At 40.8% G+C, this 19895-nt stretch overlaps 1 protein-coding gene across 1 annotated transcript in view; it reads left to right on the top strand.

Annotated features, from left to right (window-relative positions):
- Window positions 1-19895, top strand: part of LOC149314773 (cytosolic phospholipase A2 epsilon-like) — a 70429-nt gene that overhangs the window by 23536 nt on the left and 26998 nt on the right. Inside the window, exons 5-7 of the mRNA XM_089523144.1 lie at window positions 3456-3592; window positions 5904-6035; window positions 7334-7374. Coding sequence (XP_089379270.1) covers window positions 3456-3592; window positions 5904-6035; window positions 7334-7374 — 310 coding nt within the window. The remainder of the gene's footprint in view (window positions 1-3455; window positions 3593-5903; window positions 6036-7333; window positions 7375-19895) is intronic.

Raw genomic sequence — 19895 nt, forward strand, 5'->3', positions numbered from 1 at the left:
CCTCCAGCAGCTTAGAGATGAGGATTTTGTTATTCTAGATAATTGATCTGGTGTCAAGTACCATTTGTGGGCTATTTTTGTTGAGATCAATTTTGCATTGGTCGATCTTAGAGGTATAAGGAGGGGATCTCCAAACTGAGGCCCAATTGCATTTGTTATATTTATATCTAGTTCTAATTGCCAAGCTATTTTAGCCAAAAGTCCATCTCTATATTCAAAAATCTATCTATTGCTTTTAGTAGCTGCATATTGAACTAGTTTGCAAGACAGTGGGAATTATTCATTACTGCTGGATGAATTATTACATTGTGATTAATTAACTTTCATTTGAACATGCACAACTTCAATTCTGTGCAATGTGTCTTTTGTCATACCTGTGAGGGAGCCATATTTTTAAGCATTGACCAATGGTGACAGAACAAATACACCTGAAAACACCTGATATATTTATTAGACTTATAAGTACAAGACAGATGTAAACAAATGGCACAGATGGACAAATTCAGGCACTCTTTAAAAGATAGAGTGATGCTTCAACTTGGAGCCCTCCCAAAGTTGCAGTTCCCATTATTCCTAGCCAATGGGGAAGAATTTTGAGAGTGACAAAGTAGGAGCAATTTCATTTTAAATGGCTTTTAGCTGTGTATTGAACATAGTAAGGTGGCAAATTAGCAAATCCTGATGCTTGCTGCTTTCCTAAGACACCTCAGGAATAATAATGATGGTGAAGCATTAAGCTATGTGCTATTTAGGGGGGATTTATTATAGGCATTCATATACTGTACTGCCCTTCAATAGAAATTCCCAGGGCATATTACATAAAAGGGAAATACTCTACTGGCAAAACAGTCACATGAGATTAGTATATGAGACTTTAAATCCTCTATTAAAGCTAGAGAATAGTGCCTTTGGCAATAATTATCACTCAACACTGTCTCTGTTTTGCTGCTGATTTGCTGAGAGGTGTTATTAGAATATCTATGTTCATTGATGGGGAAGACCTGTCAATAAGCTCACAATTGCACTCCTGTTCCATTAGTGTGAAATGTTGCTGCTGTGGCAGTTCCAATATTTTTCAGACATGTAGTATCAGCTTCTTCTCATCTCCCTGTGTCCTTCCTCCCCCTCACTATTCCCAAGCAGGCTGTTTTCTTTATTTTGTTTTCTATTTCTTTTCTGTTTAAAACTTAAATCGTATAAACATAACTCTACAGTTGTGTTAGAACTTTTTTAAATTCTAATTTTTTTTAAAAAAAGAAAGGCACATTGAGTAGGGCAAAGGCCAGGAATGTGGGGTTAAAGAGGAGTGCAGAAGAGAGCTTGAGGGACCATCAGTGGCAGAAATTGTCCCAGTCATGCTATCATGAGGACAAGTGATAATGAATGCTCCCAAACCAATATGTTTCAATTTTCATTCACTAATGTGATTGTGGCGAGAATGAGGCTCTTGTGATAATGTCTACAGACAGACGAGAAAAAGTAGAAAACAGCAGTGCTATGGTTCAGGGGAGTGTCCTCATTCTACAGGGCTAAGGGAAAGACCTTTTTGCTGAGGCGCACCTCCTGCTCACTGCATGAGTTCCTTGTGAGTAGGAGAATACATTATGCTTGTGAAACCAGGTTATCAGTCTAGAATCTTCATTCCAGAACCTCCTGTTTTGCTCAGCAATCTAATATGAGGTGGCAAGGAAGGCAAACTCAGGGCTCCAATTAATCTATTCCATAGTAACACTGTAAGTCACTTTTCTTGTGGAAAATATCCCACATCACTGGCACTACTCTTCTTCATCCCATCTTCTTTAAATGGTGCATGTTTTTTCTCTTGCTTATGCACTTCTGCTTCACTATCTGTACCTTGTAAACAAATCACATCATCCAGTGTTGCACTAGCACTTCTGAGGAAGACTGCAACCTACATAAGCTGAGAGGAGGAAAGGCCCCATCCTATATTCCTCTGGAGTTGAGGGTGGTACAGTTTTCTTTGTTTAGCAAACCACCTCTGAATGAGCAAGAACAGAACCAAAGGAGAGAAAATTGGAACCTTCTCTATATATACAATGCACTCTCCTCCCCATAGTCTTGTTTTAGAATGGTTGATCTCATTTGGAACTAGTATATTGTTCTCATCTAAGATAGTGCTGCATTAAACAGCCCTAATTTATTGTTTATTTGCATATAAACAAGTAAAAAGGACTTAATTCATACAGAAGGCTTTGGTTCCTGCCAGACAGGTGATAATTTTCACACCTGCGGTAACAGTGGTGTTGGATTGTTAGATATGAAATATGATTTCATCTTCGCTGCATTTAATGGCCCTTGGATGTGAAAGTATTTTTAATGCAGGAATAGGGGAAGTGTAGCCCATTATTAGCACCAAATGGTCTATCATATTTCCCTTCTCCTGTTTTTAGCCTTTGTTTAAAACAGAAAGTTAACCAGACAGTAGTAAAACAGCCTGCAAGTGGGAAAGTAATGACATTTCCTGTGCATTGGGAGTCAGTGGGATGGCCATCCAACATCCCTGAATAGCCATTGTGCCCCCCAACCATTGTCAGGTGCCCATATGTCATATCTATGTGGTTGTTACATGTGGATTAGTACCATCCGGGAAAGCCTACATTTAGACAGACTGAGGCTGCATCTATACTTCATAATTAAGGCAGTTTGACACCACTTTAACTGTTATGCCTCAATGCTGCTGAATGTTAGGATCTGTAGTGTTTTAAGATATGTAGCCTACTCTGTCAGAGAGCTCTGGTGCCTCAGTATACTACAAATCTCAGGATTCCATAGGATGGAGCCATGTCAGTTAAAGGGGTGTCAAACTGCATTAATTCTGCAGTGTGGCAGCAGCTTGAGATAGTTTCTTCAAGCGACTGATGCCAAGAAAAAACAATGGTAAGGAGTGGAAGACAATGCTATGTTGGCTGCAGAGCCTGTCCCTTCAGTTAACCTGCTGTCCAGATATGGGGATCTGACTCTTGAACTATTACATCTTGGCTTCATTGTGAACTCTTGAAAGTGGGCCAAAATCTACTAGCATAAAAATATTATCTGCTTTTCCAAAGTAGCCAACCTTTGGAGTCCATGGCAGAAATAAAATTACTGGTGTTGGTGGGACTATTGGGAAGTTGGATGGAGTTACCATGCCTATAGTTGGAAGAGTTTATTGCATCTATTTTGACACTCTCTTTCCCTTAGGTCTCTCCTCTGTTGTCTTAATTACAGTTATAATGAATCTGCTAGAAGTTAAAGTTTTCTCTACTCTCACACCATGTACTTTATGCACATGAGGAACTGTAATTATTTCTTTTTCTTCTGTTCAGACTTGGCATTGGCATTGGCTTGTAATTACCAATACATCATCTTTGTTGTGGCTGCATAGAACTGTTCTAATTGCCTAAGTGTTGCCCAGCTATTTCAAGGACTATAATAATTTTATTTATGTTTTATAGTTACTGAAAGTGATTGCTATATTGCTCTGTGGCTGCCAACTGCTTCAAGTGAAACTGTCCGGACCAAAACAATTCCCAACTCAAAAAACCCATTATGGAATCAAGCTTTCACCTACAGAATTGACAGTCGGGTAAAGGTGAGATCATAATAGCAAATTTTGGTGATGGAGATGTTGTCTTGGAAAAGAACTAGTTGACCAAGTGTATTCCTGATTTTGTAGGACTGGATATGAAAATTCAGGTTGAAATTCCTTGTTAGTCAGGTAGGCCCCTTTGGGCAGCCAGAAGTTCAATCTGGACATGGCACAGGTACCAGTGCTGGTTTTTCTTAAAATGAAAATAGCAGTTTCCAAGAGGTTTTTGAATTATTCATCCAGAACAAGGACAATGCCCATAGCAGCAATGGTGTCAGTCTTCCTCAGATAAGTTCTCATGAGATGAACATAGGTTTTCAATTGCTGCTTGTATCTTTGATGCTGATGCTGCTGATTTATATTCTGCCTTTCTCCCAGTACAGGGACTCAAGGAGACTGATTGTCCTTTCTCAGGAATAGGAGTAAAATGTTGGTTTTCTACACAGTATTCCACATTAAATTTCAGCAGAGTCTTCTAAGGATCAGGGCTTTCAATTTCTTCCTTGTACTGCACATGGGTTTTCCATGTCTTTTCTTGACAGCATAACAATGGATGATTCTTTTCTCCTTATCAAAACTTTGAGGTAGGCAAAAAAGCAAGCAGAACTTTCTTTCTAGTAGAATTGTGAATACCGAAGATGTTAATATTTCTGGTACAGGACCTATGCCTTTTACTGTTTTTTAGGGGTTAAAACTCAACTTTTGAGTTCATTTATGGAAACTCCCGATTCCACCCAGATAAAGTGATTAAATCTTATGATTACATTATAACCCCATAGGTTTGTTTTTAGATGTCAATATAATATTTTATTCAATGCTTTTGTCTTTGCATACATAAACAAATATATATGCATGTGCTAACCTGCAGTTTTAATTCTCAGGACTTTTATTTTAATTTTATTTACACTATTTATATGCTGCCTTTCTCCCAGAGTGGAACCCAAGGCAGCTCACCAAAAGAACAAAGCAAAAACCTAACCATAGCATTTTAAATACAATTAAAACCATCAAATTAAAACAGTATAAAATCATTAAAAGACATACAAAAATTTAAAATAAAGCAACCCCCTAGAGAAGCCTCCCAGTGAGCAATTACTAGTGATGTATTCAATATTTTACTTCCACTCTCAAGTCAAGTCTCACGTCTCTACCATCAAGTCTCAAGTTGAGTATAGGCTTGCCATATCCCGGGACCTGTCGGTACTATCCCGCTTTCTGGGAGGCAGGCCCAGTCCCGTCCCGCTCTCATTCAGTTTCCGGGACAGGCAAGGCCTTCTCCAGAGGCAGAGGAGCCTCCTCTGCCTCTGAGAAGGCCTTGCCACCAAGCTGGGCTCGGCACTTAGGCCTGGCCCTCCCCGCGGCTGGAGGAGGCCCAGGCCGAGCCCTGAGCATTGCGTGGCCTCCGCCAGCCCCGGGGTGGCCTTGGAGGCAGCAGCGTGCTCAGCGCTTCGGCCTGGGCCTCCCTGTGGCTGGAGGAGGCTCAGGCTGAAGTGCAGAGCATTGCACAGCCTCCGCCAGCCCCAGGAAGGCCTTGGAGGTGGCGGTGCTCTCGGTGCATCGGCCTGGGCCTCCCCGTGGCTGGAGGAGGCCCAGGCCGAAGCACCGAGCATTGCGCAGCCTCTGCAAGCCCTGGGGAGGCCTTGGAGGTGGCGGTGCACTCGGCACTTTGGCCTGGGCCTCCCTGTATTTTTAAATTTATTTTATTTTTGAATTTATTTTTAATTTATTTTTAATTAATTTATTTATTTTTGTCCCAGTTTGGTGGCAGCCAATTATGGCAATTCTAGTTGAGTATCAAGTCCTTGCAAGATACTTCAAGTCAAGTCTCAAGTCTGTGAGCCTATTTTAACAGAAAAAAAGAAGGTGGGGCATTTTTCTCAGTGGGAAGGAGCAAACACAGCTTGGATGCAGCCCGGGTCCCAGAAGCGCTCAGCAAGCCACTTTTCAAAGTTGGAAAACTCCCAACTTTGAAAAGCTGCTTGTTGAGTGCGCCTGGGACCCGGGCTGCATCTGGGCTGTATTCAGCTGGTGGATTTAGTGGTGAATTACATGCGATAGAACCTGGCTGCCTTCCAAATTAGAATTCAACTTGGGAGATGTAAGCCAGGGTTTCTTTTTAGCTGGGCAATAAAATCCCAAGTCAGATCATTGAAACGATTTGAATCTGAATCAATCGACTTAAGTCTACTTGACATCTAATTAGGTAAAATTACACATTAGAAGTTTGCTTAAACAAAAATGCCTTTGCCTATTGGTGAAAGCAATATTCATTTGTAAAGCCACATTTATTGTTACATTATGTTTCTGTTACTAGAATATATTGAATCTGAAAATCTATGATGAAGATTTGTTCACCAAAGATGATCATCTCTACACAGTTCTCTTTGATATTGGTAAACTTCAAACTGGACAAACTAGTCGTGTGAACTTCAAACTCAATCCACAAGTAAGTAGTGAAGTTATATGGGGAAATAGATGTATGACAAATGTACACCTAGATTCAGTGTATCTTCTTTTATTAGACTCTACTATGTATATTTGAATTCTTGCCTGAATTTAATTTTAAAGACCCTTCAGGGTGTGTATCTGTGCTGGTATAATAATGTGCAGAAAGTATTATCTCAGCAATTTTGGCAAACAGAAACCAGCATTTTCCATGTATGCTTTTATAGCAAATATAACTGCTGATTCTGCTTGGGATACTAGCAGTCAACCAAATTGTTGCTCATACATCTAATTAGGTTAAAACAAAAATGTAGAGTTTCTGCCATTTAATCTTGAAAATTACGTCTCATCAGCAAGATTTGAAACCCTGATATATTATGTCTGTCTTGGTACACTATTTCAATTTCAATGACATTTGTTAAAGTATCCTTTGGAATGGATGTGACACACAACACTATATGTCTTCTGTGTTGTTAAAAAACACACTTTGCTGCTTATTGAATCTTCTGTTGCCAAGTATGCATTCTTGAAACTGAAGCATCACTGATTTAAATATGATAAACAATTCTGAATTCACATTTCAAATGAAATGCACATTGGTCCAGTTCAAATGTGATGGCGAACCAGTTTATAACAACCAATTTCAAGCCCGTGCACTCCTCTTTTTTTCTTTGACATTCAGATGAGAAAATTAAAGTAAAGTTTAAAACCAGGATAGCTGAGTGTTTCTATGTCAGTGGCCAGATAGCCCCCTGGGACGACTGTGGGAAACCATATGCCTTTTTCAACATCCTTTTGTACTTGCTCTGTGCATTGGACAGTACATAGTGGAGAAAATACTCCTGTTAAATCCATTTTAAGGTATAACTCTGTTTAGGTGTTGAAAAACAGGAGAGCTCTATATGTGAGAAGAGGACACAAACAGAGGAGTGTTAGCTTACTCCCCCTCTGACCTCATGGCCTTCCATGTGTAAAGTGTTACTGTCTATAGCAGAGGGCTTCCTCTTTTCATGAAGGTACTACAGTATGTGCAGTTTAGAACCTGAAAATTTATGCTAAACCTGATACTGAAACAGGATAGTACCTTGAACACTTAAAGTGACTTTAAGGCATCCCACAAAAACAAAAAGGCATATGAAAGGGGCAAACATAATTCCCTGGCTTCATATTGCCCATTTATATACTGTGAGGTAAGACAGGAATAAAGTGCTGCAAGATTAAATAGTATTAAGAATTATATGAAAAGGCACAATAAATTTTACATAAGGAATTTTTAACTCCCTACTTCTTTTTTTCTAGACAAATGAAGAACTAGATGTAGAATTCACATTACGAAGCATGTGAGTACAACTCTTAATATTACAATGAATCTCTAAGTAATAGAAAAGTAATATATACAGGGTCACACTGGTATTTAAACAATATGCATATATAAAGGCATACATTGCACTTTTGGAATGTAGTGCAAAGTAGAGAGGCAGTTCCAATAGAATAGCAAAGTGGGCCGACTGCTTGATGTTCTTCACTGATTGTTTGAATTATATGTGAAATATAAGTAGCACATAGCACATGAATTATATGTGCAATATGAGTAGCACATAGTGATGACTGCCTACCAGAACTGCAGAAACAGTTCTTGATCAGTGTTTGGGGTGCTACAGTTACAGCTGAGTCTGCTTAATGCTAGAAAACAAGAAATGGAAAACTGGGAGGCTCATTTTTGACATTAACTTTTCAGCTGGACAATGAACAGACAATGAGGCACAAAGGTAGCTGAACTTAAGATTATACCACTAAAAATGCCCAGCTAATTAATAATATGGAAGATTTTGAAACCAAAATGGAACATTCCAAAGCTGATAGGTCCTAGCCTGGTAATATGTTAATTGTTATGTTTTATTAAATGTATATACTGCTCTTCATTAAGGAACATACAAACCACCAACTTTTTAATACGATTAATACAAAATGCAAACACTGATGGAAGATATCTGGTAAGGCTCGAAAACTGGTTAATCAGATCTACTCATTAGCTTCATTAGCTCCCCAGATATTTTGTTGATGCTAAATGCCTTCTAGGGGATGGGAACACTTTTGCCACATTTTTGGCTCCTCCAGTTTATTTTTTGGCCCAGGAAAGACCCTTACTAAAACAGGAAATGATCTGAAAGTTGTGAAGTCAAAGGCATTCATAGCTGGCATCCATAGTTTCTTGTGGATTTTTCGGGCTATGTGACCATGTTCTAGAAGAGTTTATTCCTGACGTTTCGCCAACATCTGTGGCTGGCATCTTCAGAGAGCTTGTGATGGCTGTGGAAGGGAAGAAAAATGGCAAATATGTCTCTCACATCCCCACCGGGCATCTGGAGGCATTTTTTGAAAAAAGAAATTTTGATGGGTTGGGGACACATATCACAAAAACAGCCCTGGGAGCATATATGACCCATGGGCTACACTTTGCCCACTCTGACTCCCTTGTGGTTAGGTTTCAGGTCCAGGAGGCAGGCCTTTCCCTTCCAGCCTCCCATAGATACATAGAAGAAGCAAAAAGTAATTGAATTAACCTGTTCTTTAGCAGACTAAATGCACACCAATGGTCTAAACATTAATTTAAGCCTCAAATTAGTATCTGTTCTGCTTCCCACACAACCATGTCAAATATTTATGTCATAATGATTGGGGAGGGAGCCTATTATGTTACAATTACATGCTGGAATTCTGTGTCACCTCACATGATAACGTTTTCTTCTTTAAATGACAACCTTAAAATACCAGGAATACTGATGAGCAATGTTAGAGGCCAATGCAATTCAGAGGAAGGGGGGTTACTTTCTGGGGGCCTGGGGGGAGGGGGGGAAACTGCACCATTTGACTGCAGCTTTGTAGTGTTACCAAGCTGTAGGGCTTGTGCAGGATCACAAAACTCAACAGTGTAATTGGCCTTGCTCCTCTTGGGCTTTTCCACAGTAATGTCTTGGAGAAAGGCCTAGAGCAAGCCATCTCACATCTGTTGCGGTGCCTTTAGTGTATTCTTGCTCTAATTGTAGGATCCCAATGAAGACTCTGTCAAGTGGCATAGGCCCTCAAAGAATGTCTGTCATGGACCTATTGGCCTCTATTCTTCATTATGTTCAGCATGCACACGCACATATGCATGAGCATGCACGCACACAAAATGGCTTCTGTTTGGGGTTGCTAGTGTGAAAACTGGAGATGGTTCCTGTACCTTTAATGGTTGTGCAGAACAGGGAATTTCAGCAGGGGTTGCTTGTTTCCATGACAAGCAACACCTGCTGAAACCCCCCATCTATACAGTGTTAAATGTACAGGAGCTGTCTCCAGTTTTCAATTTGGCAACTCCAGAAGTCTGTCTTCCCTGAGCTACACTCCTTAGCTACAAGAGGTAGGTCCTTGGCTGGAGTACTGTAACTAGTGTTAAAGGGAAAGTATCATCATATACAGGAATAACTCAGTTAACAAACTAGATGTGTTTCTGGACATTCTTTATTGGAAGATCCGGTATCAAAGGCAAAAGCTTTTTTTTTGACATTATCACATGGAAGAGGCAAGTGTCCTCCTCCCATCATTAAATTGTCATTAAATTCTGTTAATTGCACGATCGGGAGGAAAATTATCACACACACCCCCGCGCTTCTCTCCTTCTTGTCCCATCTGTAAACAGTAATGGACCCGTCATTTGGTATTAGTTTCCATCAATATCAAATTATGGGTCCATTACTGTTTACAGATGGGACAAGAATAGGAGAATTGCACGGGAGTGTGATAATCTTCCCCCTGATTGTGCAAATAACAGGAATTAATAACTGGAGGAGGACGCTTGCCTCCCGTGTGATAAAGTCCTTTGTCAGAGACTCTGTTAACTGATATATGACTGTATTACAGTCTCCCAGACTGTAGCTTATTCTTCACTCTTCTTCATTTGGTGCTGTTTGAAATCATTATTCCAAAATATAAAGCTGTAATAACCATGTGACCAATCCTAGCAACTACTTCTTGTGCCAAACAGTTTTGTATCACAAGTGAAGGGGGTTCCACCTACTATATTGGGGAATGGATACACACACACACACACGCACACACTGGCATATTTAGGCGGGGGGATAAAACCTGTTTGTGGCTCAGAACAGAAAACGCAAAGTGAAGTGAGAGAACTCAATTTGCAGAAAAAATGCAAGTAGTATGTACATTCCTTCAGACTTCTGAAGTAGTATGTTCTTCATACAATAAGTGTGTGAATGTGGGAGTGCTCAGCAACGTCAGTGTAGATGATCCAATTTTCCCTAATGTAAAGAATGGAGAGATCTGCCATCAATGGAACATTGCAGAAATAGGAAAATGCAAGGAACCCCAACCCTACCCAAGTCAATAGTACGTCTGTTTTGTGGCTAAAAGTAATGTATTCTACACCTGTAGATACAGTTGTTCCCAATGAGCCAAAGAAATTGGGAAAATGGCTTTTCCAGTGGGTGAGGACAAAAATGTCACTTATGGAAAATATTTGCCAAACAGATTTTATCCAGTGATAAGAAGCTGAAAAGGAGCTATTTGGTCTGTTCTAAGAGTCCCAAGAAGACTTATTGCTTCTACTGCAAAACTGTTCCAGTGGGCCCCTCTGCTAGTGTAGTCTGCTGAGTGATGTTCTGAAATAACATGAAAACTCGTCTATAGATTTTATTGCATACTGAAAATGTATAAACACAGAACTGGGACTGATTATTCAGAACATCAGCCAACGAATTCAGGACTGAAAGTCTGTGTTAAAATGCCTAATGAATGTTCCACTGTTTTTAGTGGCACACAACTTGCCATTCTGGATATCTCTGGGCACACTATTTGCAGGCACCAATAGACATATTTAGCAAGTATGACGCAGAAATGATTGAACATCAGTGGCATAGATCTTCAAAGGAGTGTAATGATAACTACTTCAGGAAAACCATTCCGAATGAATTATGGTCCTTATGATGAAGGAAGTGTTAGAGAACATGCATAACAGGTTGGACAGTATTGGTCTGTCATATTTAACTGCATGCCTGATATAAATTGCTTTGAGAAGATGCTGTCATAGAGAGATTTGTTGACAAAAAAAATGGAGAAAAGGTGTAAAGGATTCAAGACAGTTCATAAATCAACAACAGAAAATTATACCGTACTTGTTGAAGACATTTTGGAAATACAACATTAACATAAAGAACTGTCACAGTCAAAATTATGATATTGTGCTAACCTGAAGGGAGAAAAATGTTTCCTAGGAGAAAGGTACTTTACATTGAACCACTGACCTTTGCTTAAATCCTGAGGTTATCATTCTATCAGTCTGGTAGTTTCAAATCCAGCCTCATCATCAAAGGAACCTATTACGCTTTGAGGGATGCTACAGCGCATCTTTGTGTTATTTTCTACATTTGTTAAATGGTGACAGATGCTAAAACCCCAATGTCTCTAAATTCATCAGAAAGTCGCTTACTGGCACTTGCTGGAAAAGCAGCATAGATAGTGCGAATCCTTTTCAAAATCAAACAAAAGAGATTCATGATGCTCTGATAGAAGTAATCCAAGCACCTCAAGCAGATTCAGTTCTTTCTCAACAAACCAACTGATGGACTTCAGGCTCTTTGATATCAGTCATAATATCGCATGACACCCTGTTCCACATGCTTATTGCAAGTCAGGCTATGCAATGTCACAATGGATATTGTAATTATTATCTCCCTCATGACAAAATGTGTAGAGGGATGATGAAATGGGATATAGCAGCAATTCTGCAGGAAAATCAAGAATCTACACATCCCAAGTCACCTGGGACAGTATCAAATGTTCAACCACACCTCAAGTGCAAAATTAGGAAAGCACCAAACAATTCCCATGGGTACTTTTTAATCTGTGCATGTCCAGAAGTTTTCTGAACCAGGTAACAACTATTCAGGTGCATAATATTCAGTTTATGTCCTGAACATTCCAAGCTGAGGAAATTTGTTCTGAACCAGCTCTATGAGGACTTTTGGCTGCTAAGTGGCACTGCAGAGCAGGGGGTGCTTTGTTGGTTTCCATGAGAGGAGACCAGGGGTGTGTTGGGGGCAAGAAGGAGGCTATTTAAAGGCTCATCACCCCCTTCATGTGCCTCTTTTACCTGATCGCTGTGCCACAATGTGAAGAGAAACAAATCAGCTGTTACCTAGTTTTCAGCTCCTTTCTACACTTCATTTCATTCTGCTTTACTTTAACCTCTCTCTGTGTGCTAGCTTAATACATTTGGCTGGTCTTGGCTTCCTCTGTTTTGTTGCTTGTGTTTGTGAGTGGGGAGAAAGCCTTTTGGATTGTAGCCAACAAGTGTGTGTGTGCGTGAGAGGCTTTTCCCTAGATCAAACCCTGTTTAATTGAGGTTGTTTTCCATTGGGGAGGAAAGGTTGTTCCAATGAATGATATTGGCTCCCCCACTTTCTGACCGAGCCAGTGAACTTTGTGTGCATGAGATCCTGTTTCTCAGTTCAAAGACAGTTCATTGGTTTTGTGTATGATTAGGTAGGAAAGGTTGTTCCAACAGAAGATCTTGGCACCACTCTGCTCAGCTAAACCCTCACCAGATTCCTCCCCCCTTCATTTGCTCATCCCAAGGTCTCAAACATTTAGCTAGGTTTTAGGGCAATAAAGATGGCCCTTGTTTAACCATAAATACTGTGTCTGGTTTCATTATTTCATGGCTGGTCAACAATGACAGCAGATATATTGGTATTGACCACTTGGAGCAGTGTACTACAGGATGGTCCATGGAATACTTTAACCACCCTCTCCTGAGTCAAGAGACTCCATGTTTAGCCAGGTCTGCTTATGGGTGACAACGGATTCCCCAGCAGGCAATGGTTGAGGAGGTGAGTTCTTTTTTGTTCAGGCAGTTGATATGTTTTTGTGTTTGCTTATTTGTCTGTTTTTTATTAATGCCAACATTTAATAACTTTCCCCCCTTATTTACACACAGGATCCAAAGACGGGGTGTTGAGGTTCATAGTGCTTCAGTTCCTGCCACTGCATCCTCTCCTGGTATTCTTGCATTAGGATCCCGTTGGGTCAGATGGTTTCGCAGTATCCATATCCCTAGGCCTCCTGGCTTCTAACTGAATTGAGGACCTCAAATTAAAAGGGTTTTGTGGATCCTGGAAAATAAAATGGTATTTCATATTTTCCAAATGTCTAAGAGGTTTTTAAAGTATATACTGTAGGAACATGAAAGCCAGAGTGGTGTAGTGGTTTGATTTTTGGACCCTAACAACAACAACAACAACAACAACAACAACAAGATTTATTTATATTCCACCTTTTCCTTGAGGAATCAAGGTGGATTACAAAGCAAAGGGAGCAAAATACAAAATACACCCCCACCAATTACATCACAGCAAACATAATACAATAGATTAATTATACAAAAAGTCAAAAATACATAGAAAAATACAAAGTACAAAAAATAAAAAATACATGACATAGCATATCCATGACCCTGGAGACCAGAGTTTAGATCCCTGCTTGTCCAGTGAGTGACCTTTCGCAAACCACACTCTCTCAGCCTTAGGTGAAGACAAAGTCAAACCCCTCTGAACAAATCATGTCAAGAAAACCCATGATAGGTTTGCCTTAGGGTCGCTATGAATCAAGAATGACTTAAAGGCACACAATAGCACCAACAATAGGAACATGTCATTACCACATCTTGCCAATTTGACTTGAAAAAGTAGCTTTGGAATAGGTATAGATCAATGTCTTCTTGTCCTGTATTCTATTAGGAATGGGCAACTGTGTGTGAGGACCAGTTTTCCCATCATACCACACAGGCCATACCCCTCCACAGCAAGCACAAATACTCCCACTTTCCTCTGTACCCCTTTCAAAATGGCAGCTGGAAATAATGTTTATAGAGGAAAACAGAGATGGTGGTGGGGGGGTGTTTCTTGGGGGTTGTGTGGGTGTAGTGGGGCTGTTTTCACATTTTGGGGGGATTTTCTCCATTGTTTTCAGGCAAAAAGTGTCTGAAAATTGATCTGATTTTTTTTAAAAAAATAGGCAGGCCTTAAGAAACTAGTAGCGGGGCTGCAATGGCCATAAAAGTGGGGCCCAGGGCTCCATGTGGATCACATCTGTATTGTATGACTACCTTAGTGGCCCTGCTCAGGTATCCTTCTGATGACAAAACAGTGTGGTCTCATAGACTTAGCTTCAGAGGGACTGGAATTATACTGAATAAATACTTCAGAATCACAACTAGATTAACAATTAGATCTGTGTGATGGTTCACTATCTTTGGTTGGTTAACCTGAGTTTCTGTTCTTTTTTTCTTCCAGATTTGAATTTTACGACTTTTATTTATTCATAAACCAAAAAGAACCCTGTAATAAAATGCCAATGAAGAAAAGAAGTATGAAGAAATGTATATATATGTATAAAATTATATATAATATATTTATTAAAACATGACGACAAAAATGCAGTATTGTATGTGTGCTTGTTTCTGTTAAATCAGTACTAATCTTTCTTATAAAAATGTTTTAACACTCATATTGTTTTATCTTTTTTTATTACATATTATCCTATCTTTCCTCGAAGGTGTTCTGAGTAGCTTACACATTTTTTTTCCATAGTTTTTTTTCACAGCCCTGTGAAGTAGGTACTTGGCCCAAGGCTCCCAGTTAGCATGTCTAGCTGGGGATTTGAATGTAAGGCTCAGATTGTGTATATGACACAACAGACAGGCACGAAAGAGTGGCCTGAGTCCACTCTTGCCAGAAGCAAGTCAGACCCCTGCTGTCCTCATGGACAAGGCAGGTTGCGGACATAGGGATTGACTTGCACTGCCAGGTCCTAAGGATCAGAGTGTGGCTTCAGCATGGCTTCATGCCACTTTGGACGCATGCATTATTTAATCAGCATGCCTCCAAAGTGTCGGGAAGCCACTTCATTTCGCTCATTTGTTTCACCCCTGAGTCTCCCTGGTCTTAGTCTGGGTCTGTGAACACTGTACTACTCTGGCTCTTATCTGCCACATCCAGTATATCATTTATTCAATTATGTCATCCATTAGTGTATATGACACAACATTTGTGGACATCTAGTTTCCCACTCTGTGGAAAAGGGGCATTCAACACAGTTTCCAGTTGTATAACTGGTTGCATGGCTCATTGTACTTGTATTGCATGATTGGTTGGGCAAACCATTGTGGGACTGGTTGCACATCCCATGTCAGAGTTGGTTGTGCATCTTATTGCAGAACTGGCTGAACAACCCATTGCAGAATATGTTGCACAATCAGAACTAGTTACACATGTGATTTCACAACTCTTTTCACAATGGTTACATGACCAGTTAGTTGTACAGGTGATTGTCTGAGGAACACAGGAACAAAAGTGAATGCTTTTATGACTGCAAAACCCAACTCTAGTCCACCCTGATGCTGGCATCAGGGTGAAAAAGCTTATACACCACTGTTGTAAAGATTTCAAGAAACTGCCTTATAGTGAGGCATTCATTGGTGTGAATAGCTTATCATTTTTGATTGACAACAGAGAACTGACAAGACGTGCCAGAATACGGTATGCATCACCATATTCTTGGTTTGAAATGCCTGAGTGATTGTTTTCCCCTCTATATCTGAACAACTGGAAAAAGCGGATTAGGAAATCCAAGCATGATCATTCAGAGATAGGGAGCAGTACATGTTTTATGTAAACAGGGATGGAGAGAATTTTGTTCATGTTTTGATAAAAATTTTTCCAGATTTGCATTTCTTGGGTGAATATGTTAACCAGAATGCAGTTACCCTTCAGTACTTGAACATCTTAGAATTTTGTGGTGCAGTTCTTTCAATAAAAATATGTACATTATGAGAACATATGACTCATGCTGGATCATCCCAAAGACCTATCTAGTCCATCATTCTGCTACACAATGGTCAGAGGAAGGCAAAGGCAAACCACAACTGAACCAATCTTACCAAGAAAACCCCATGATAGGTTTGTCTTAGGGTCACCATAAGTTGGAAATGACTTAAAGGTACATAACAGCAGGAACAAACAGATGAAGAAGGAAATGAATGCAATACCACCTTCCTGTTAATTTATCCTAGTAACTGGTATACAGAAGCATACTGTCTCTGCTACTGGAAGTAATATAATGCCATCATGACTACCAGCCATTGATAGCCATTTACATTGATGCAGGTTTGCTGCCATCACTATATCATGGTAGTGAATTCCACAGATTTAATTATATGCTGTATAAAAAGGGGCATTCTTTGTTATGCTTGGAGTTTCTTAGCATTTGGCTTAAGTAAATGATCTGGATTTTACTATAATGACAGACAGAAGAAAAGATCTAGCTGCTGCACTTTCTAGCTGCCCCAGCCATCCAGAAGATGTTTTAAAAAGCAAGGCAGCCTAACAACTATCACATAATGTACATTGTGCATCATGGATTAGAGTGGATTGAGCTGCATACCTATATACTGATTCACACAGTAGTTTAGAAAGTTCAGTCAAAGGCAATTCACTCCAAAATGGAAAAAAATAAATCACTTCATCATCTCTGTTGTGCAGATTAGATTGAAAAATGAAGAACTTGAAATGAACCAACTCCTCCTGACTATAAATGCATTTCTGACATTGAAACCAGCTTTGGATGGTTGGATGGTACTTTCTCTAACTAAAGGCAGCTAAATCAAGACTGGATATGATGTTCTGGAAGTGGCATAAAAATACAGTTGAGAGAGAATACAGTCTCCCCCTCTTTCTCTGTGTTTGCGTGTATGTGTAACTGAGACAGACTTGCCAACAGTATGATGGAACCTGGCTTGAGAGGCTTTAAAGGCTACCTGAAAGCAATAGATTCTGAGAAACTTCAGAAGGCTCAGAGATCTAAAAAATAAAAATTCTGGTGTAGCCAAAAGAGTGCCCTGGACCCTGCTAGGCTGGTTGAAGACCCTTGTATTTATTGAGGATTGGGGTACCAGGAGGAGTGGGGGAAACCCTCCTGAAACTGTTACCACCTATGCCATATGATGTTAAAGGGGTTACATTTGGGAGTGGTTCAAAGCACTCATGTGTTTTGCCCTGTGGCAGGCTTGCTTGGCCTTCCATGTGTTCTCTATCTGCCGGCAGACAAAGACCTTATTTAGGAATGCCACTGGTTCTTAACTTAGTGTTATAGAAGGATATTTTCATGGGATTGTTGCTGTTATGTGCTTTCAAGCCATTTTAGACTTATTTATGCTTTTTATTATGTTTTAATGTATTTTTAAAAACTGTTTTAATTTAGTGTTTTAATGAAATTGTTTATTTAATGTTTTTTCAGCTTATGTTCCAAATTTTTAGCTGTACTTTTTGTTGTTGATGTTGGTGTAAGCTGTCTTGGTCAGCCATGGTTAGTACTTGGATGGGAGACTGCTAATGAATATCAGGTGCTGTAGACTATATTTCATAGAAAGAAACTGACAAAAACCACATCTGAATATTCCTTGCCTAAGAAAACCCTATGAAAACATTAATAGGGGAGCCATAAGTCAACAGATGATTTGAAATGATACATACATCCCATCTTGGAAGAAAGGAAGGGTATGAATTGAACACATAAATGAATCAAAATGGGCATGTATGAGCTGAAACAAATGGATAAAACAAATATGTAGCCTTATAAATCGACAATCCTCTTTTTCTTCCAGGCTGATGGGCAAGGGGGCACCCAAGTTTAGCATTAGAAACAGGTGTGATAGAACTTAAATTCCAGGAAAGCCAACTGGGACTTCAACTGTGAGAGCTTTTGAGCTTTTGAGAGATTTTGCAACATGAAAAGGAGGCATGACTGGAAAGATTAGCAATGCAATTGAATACTGGCATCAAGACAACTCTGTTTATGTTAGGGAGGATCAAAAATCCTCAGGTTCCAGCAAGTGTATGCTGGCTCATACTGAAATGATGTGCAAAATGCCCACTGCCCCATTGACAGCTGATGCACTGGTTTGAGTGTGTCCATGGGCCAGCTATTAAGAGATCAGGTGGCCTTAACAACCTGAAACCTGCTGTTAACATAGTGAACTTTTTGGAGTGGCAGGCAGAAGTGGAAAACGTTATTTTTTGGACTTGGCGCTGAGGGATTCATAGAGTTGCAGTCCAAAAAATAACTTTTCTAATTTCTAGAGTGGAACTAACTGGTAGCCACCATTTTCTTTCCCTTCCAAATTTCCCAGCCATTGCATGATTCTCTGGCATTTTGGGGATTTTTGAAATGATTTAGATTTTCTTCTTCTTCATGCATCACATAAAAGTGAGCATGCAGTCTTATCCTGTGACTGTGATTTAGACTGAGATGCCATTGGGTTAGTTGATTCATTGTTTGTCTAATAAGTCTAGGTCTACTGTTTATTACTGTGTTCTTCTTCATGTTAGGTTCATTTGGGTATTCTGCAAGAGGAAACTTGCTTTGTAGACAAGAAATCAAACTTTTTAAAAAGACAGTTTTCTGTCTAAATTGGTTTATGGTTGAAAAACACTTTGGGCTACATAACGACAGTGTTATATGTCACTTTACCTGCCATGCTGGGAATTATAAATGTTCCTCCCTCAATGTCCGATCCCAGGATTCCATTGCATTTTGTCATAGAAGTTAAAGTGGAGTATAGTGCTATAAATGTGCAGTGTGAATGGACCCTTGTTGAAAGGGTTGTATCCAATAACTTTCCTTTCCAAATAAAATAAGACAGTGGCTGATTCCATTAGCAAAATGGAGAAGGAGGCATTTCCCTCACTAACCTTTTCAACAGTCTTCAACAATCCTCATATTATGCTAATGTTTGTTGCAGCAGGGTGTGGCATTGTGAGAGGTGGCATGAAAGCTGCAGGGAGGAATGAACAAAAATGGCGTTTATGCTTGTTTCATTGATGGACATTTCTCCTGCAAGAATGCAGAGACTTTTTTGTCCCAATCAATTTCAGAGACCTTTTCAGGAACCATATTCTATGAATGTGCAGGGCCAAAGACAGATTGGTGTGACCCCAAATACCAGTGTATTTGAAGTTGTCAGTATAAAATAATAATACAGTCAGCCCTCCTTATACGCGGATTTGCCATGCGCGGATTTGAGCATACGCGCATGGCAAATCCGGGGATTTTGTCCCCAATGGCGGCACGTGTGCACGCGCACCGCCATTGGGGACAAAATCCCCCTCCTCCCCTCTTTCATTCCTTCCTTCCTTCCCTCCCTCCCTCCCACCTACCTATCTATCTACCTACCTACCCTCCCTCCCTCCCTCCCTCCCTGCTTACCTGCTCCGTCGCTGTGCGCCTCCTCCTCCACCACCGTGGGAAAGGCCGGGTGCTGCTCGTGGAGGCCAAGAGGCCTGCAGGCTGCACCAGGCTCTTTCGCGGTGGTGGCGGCGAGGAGGACGAGGCCTGGCTTCGTCCTCCTCGCTGCCACCGCGAAAGAGCTGGGTGCAGCCTGCAGGCCTCTTGGCCTCCAGGCTGCCCCCGGCCCTTCTTCCTCGGCGGCAGGGGCGAGGGCAAGCCTGGTCCTGCTCGCCCCCGCCGCCGCCGAAGAAGGGCCGGGGGCAGCCTGGAAGCCTCTTGGCCTCCAGGCTGCGGTGGAGGCAAGGAGGACCAGGCTGGCCCTTGCCCTCCTTGGCTCCGCCACCGAGGAAGAAGGGCCGGGGGCAGCCTGGAGGCCAAGAGGCCTGCAGGCTGCACCCGGCTCTTTCGCGGTGGCGGCAAGGAGGACGAAGCCAGGCCTCGTCCTCCTTGCCGCCGCCGCTGAAGAAGAGCCAGGTGCAGCTTGGAGGCCTCTTGGCCTCCAGGAGCAGCACCAGGCCAT

The sequence above is a fragment of the Sceloporus occidentalis genome, unplaced genomic scaffold (assembly GCF_023333645.1).
Source record: "Sceloporus occidentalis isolate IW3139 unplaced genomic scaffold, rSceOcc1.0.p SCAF_4, whole genome shotgun sequence".
Classification (NCBI taxonomy): Eukaryota; Metazoa; Chordata; class Lepidosauria; order Squamata; family Phrynosomatidae; genus Sceloporus; species Sceloporus occidentalis.